The sequence below is a fragment of the Ascaphus truei genome, chromosome 18 (assembly GCF_040206685.1).
Source record: "Ascaphus truei isolate aAscTru1 chromosome 18, aAscTru1.hap1, whole genome shotgun sequence".
In the NCBI taxonomy this organism is placed as follows: domain Eukaryota; kingdom Metazoa; phylum Chordata; class Amphibia; order Anura; family Ascaphidae; genus Ascaphus; species Ascaphus truei.
In genome coordinates, this window is record NC_134500.1 from 40,517,061 (window position 1) to 40,520,234 (window position 3,174).

General features: G+C 40.4%; 1 protein-coding gene across 1 annotated transcript; it reads right to left on the minus strand.

Annotated features, from left to right (window-relative positions):
• Positions 1-2,076: 2,076 nt before the first annotated feature.
• Positions 2,077-2,388, minus strand: LOC142469220 (histone H4). Its single transcript, XM_075576178.1, has one exon. The coding sequence runs from the start codon at positions 2,386-2,388 to the stop codon at positions 2,077-2,079; it is 312 nt and encodes a 103-aa protein (XP_075432293.1).
• Between the last annotated feature and the right edge of the window lie 786 nt (positions 2,389-3,174).

Below are 3,174 nucleotides of genomic sequence, written 5' to 3' on the forward strand. Positions count from 1 at the left end.
TTCATGCCTGCTCGCCAGGAAGAATTAAGGTACTAACAGTAGGTCTGATCCCCAAACTCCTGCAAACAAAATAATTGCATTCTTACCAAATATCCCACCTAAAACTTACGCACAGCAAGTTTCACGAGTCTGGGGTAAAGGGAACATGGAAAGTGGAAAAGCAGGGCTCACTTTAACTCTGCATGTAACAATACCTGGCCCCTGGCTTATAGTGCTGGCTAACGGTCAGGGACCCACGGGACCCAAGGGTAACCATAGGGCTTAACCTTTATTATATAGCCTGTTACCCTTGCCCTCACACCCTGCACATAGCAAAAGGCTTGATCTCAATCCCCAGACCCCAGTAAGTGTCTTTATTTCTGTCTTTTGAGTTTGTTGTATTTCCGAGGTTTTTATCAAATAAACCCCATTTTATTTCACTGCCTTATTTTGCCTATTGAATGATCCCGGTATAAATGTGTTAAAAGACCTGGTCTCCCGTGACAGCGGCCCCTCCACAAGAAAGCGAACAGGGCCTCTGCGGATGTGAGGTGGAGCATTGAGGAATGTATTCCCGTTTTGGAGAGTGTAAGCGGTTTGTGATGTTGTGCGGTGCTGGCTCCGGCCAGAATAAAATCTCTTTAGTTAACTGCTTTGTCCTGTCTGGTGCCTTGATACCGTGGTGACGTTCTGGTCTTCCGTGACAATGATAACTAAGGACACAGGTCTAAGATAAGATTCCAATTTGAGAGGCTGTGTGAAAAAAAAATATTAAATTAATACAACAGCTTGATTTAGATTTAGAAATATAGTTCACAAAAGTAAGGAAGAATAAAGCATTTCTTATTAATGTGTGTTATACATTTGTGTTTTGTTGCCTTTATTTTGGTGCTGCTGCCTTTTCCCCTGTATAGTTTGTATGGGACATGTGGCATCTCTGGCAGTTTCAGCCCCCACCTAAGTAAACATGTGTGTGTGTGATTTGAGAAGTGATGCTAGAGTCCTATTGATTTGGATTTAATTCACCAATTATATTTAAGGGAATCCACAAAACTTTTTTAACACATCTGGGAGTTGAAACCTTTGTCTGATTCAGATCATGTGAAAAATCCAGGTTCCAGAATAGAGGTCAATTCTAAAGCAATACTGCCACCGTGTGGTCTTTGTTTGAATGGCAGATATCAAAGCGTTGGCGTCTTTTTACCGTCTCTTCATATATATCTGTTGCTTCCGAGACCATCAACCCGATGTTTTTTACACATGAAATGTGTGGTTGCATTTATGTTCGTAGATTCAAAAACAAAACAAAAAACGATCAATATTTATGTGATTTACAGTTGACAAAAGAATCAGAAAGTCACTAAAAGTGCTAAAAAAAATTCGTCCATTGTTTCCTTAACAAATGCTGATATATGAAGCCCAATATATGGGACTATTGAATGGAACATAGAATGAGTGACTATTATATGAAGCATTTGTTTTGGGGACTCTGCTTTAAGAGCATAAATAATATGACAGCAATATAATATACACTAATTAATGCTTAAACATTGTCATTGATTTAGGCAAATATATAAAACAAAGGTAATCTCTTTTCTTAGCAGTGTAAATAAATACAAGTAATACGTTGATCAGATACATGTTCCTTTGCAGACTGTACAAATGTGTAATGTACACCATGTGTATATGGAACAAACAAGCACTCATTTAAATCAGTCAAGTGCAGAGAAAGCTATATCAAACCGTTAAACTAATATTTGTAGATAGTTTGATTTATGTATGAGCAGTTCATAGCATACAGGAAGTATAGCAGTGTATATATCTCACGTGTACATGAAAAGGTCATTGAAAATAGTAAATAAAGCGCTCTAACGAAATGCGGTCACATACCTTGGGTAGTTCTGTGGTAAATTGTATCTTCATTTAATCTGTTACCAATATTAAATCCGTCCCGTCAGAGAAAGTAACATGAAAACGGGTTAGAATAGGATGGAGGTGTAACCAGAGCTCTATACAGGAGAATGTGGGTGGCCCTTAAAAGGGCCTTTAGGTTAATTGTATGTGAATTCCGCCTCCGTTGGTAAGAAGCGTCACCGTTTAGCCTCCGAATCCGTACAGAGTGCGGCCCTGGCGCTTGAGCGCATACACCACGTCCATAGCGGTGACTGTCTTCCTCTTGGCGTGCTCGGTGTAGGTGACCGCGTCCCGGATCACATTCTCCAGGAAAACCTTGAGCACCCCACGGGTCTCTTCATAGATAAGGCCGGAGATGCGCTTCACTCCTCCTCTGCGAGCCAGGCGGCGGATCGCTGGTTTGGTAATGCCTTGGATATTGTCACGAAGAACCTTCCTGTGCCTCTTGGCACCGCCTTTCCCGAGCCCTTTTCCTCCTTTGCCGCGACCAGTCATTCTTAAAACTTGAAGAACTACAACCAGCTAATGAGGTAACAGCTGTGCAGCTGCTGCTTATATGCAGTATGGGCGGACCTGATTGAAAACCACACACAAAACCTGAGGGGAGGAATGTGAATTACATTTTTTGAATTTACCTGATTTTGATTGGCTGAAAAGGGTCTTTAAGCTGATTGGCTCAGTGAAAGCCGTTAATGTTTAAAAAAATAAAGGCGCGCGGCAATGGGATTGGTTGAGAGTTTATCTGCATAAACAGTGATCAGATTTGCTTTGCTAGTATGGCACAACTCACGTGAACCAATTTGTGTGTTATCTATTTCATTTATGTAATTAGATAGTGTCTACATCTATATATTTGTAAATGTAATTCATGTTTAATGTTTTAGATTTCTATGATCAACTACATTCATCAGTATTTGTATATATCACCCTCTTAAGAAAAACTGTTTTATGAATTTGATTTGACTTCTCATGGACCCCATCATGAGGTGACACGTGGAAGAAATGCAGACCGGGGTAAGAAGTACAGCAAACACATATCCTCCCAGGAGAAATGTCTGAAGTTGACAATTACTCCACAGGGTGGCAGTGCTGCTTCCAAATCCAGCTATAAGCAAACAGACACCAGACAGTGTGTTGGCTATAAAGGTACAATACCGAATAAGAACATGTGTTGGAAAGGGAAAAGGGAGTCGAAGTATTTGGCAAGGTAACACCCTCAGACTAATTAAACATAGTGAAATAATGCCACAACATCATTGCAAAGCGAAAAATAAAAACAGG

Bases quoted from the DNA above. Each gene is read 5' to 3' on its own strand.
- LOC142469220 (XM_075576178.1), bottom strand. From the start codon at position 2,388: ATGACTGGTCGCGGCAAAGGAGGAAAAGGGCTCGGGAAAGGCGGTGCC.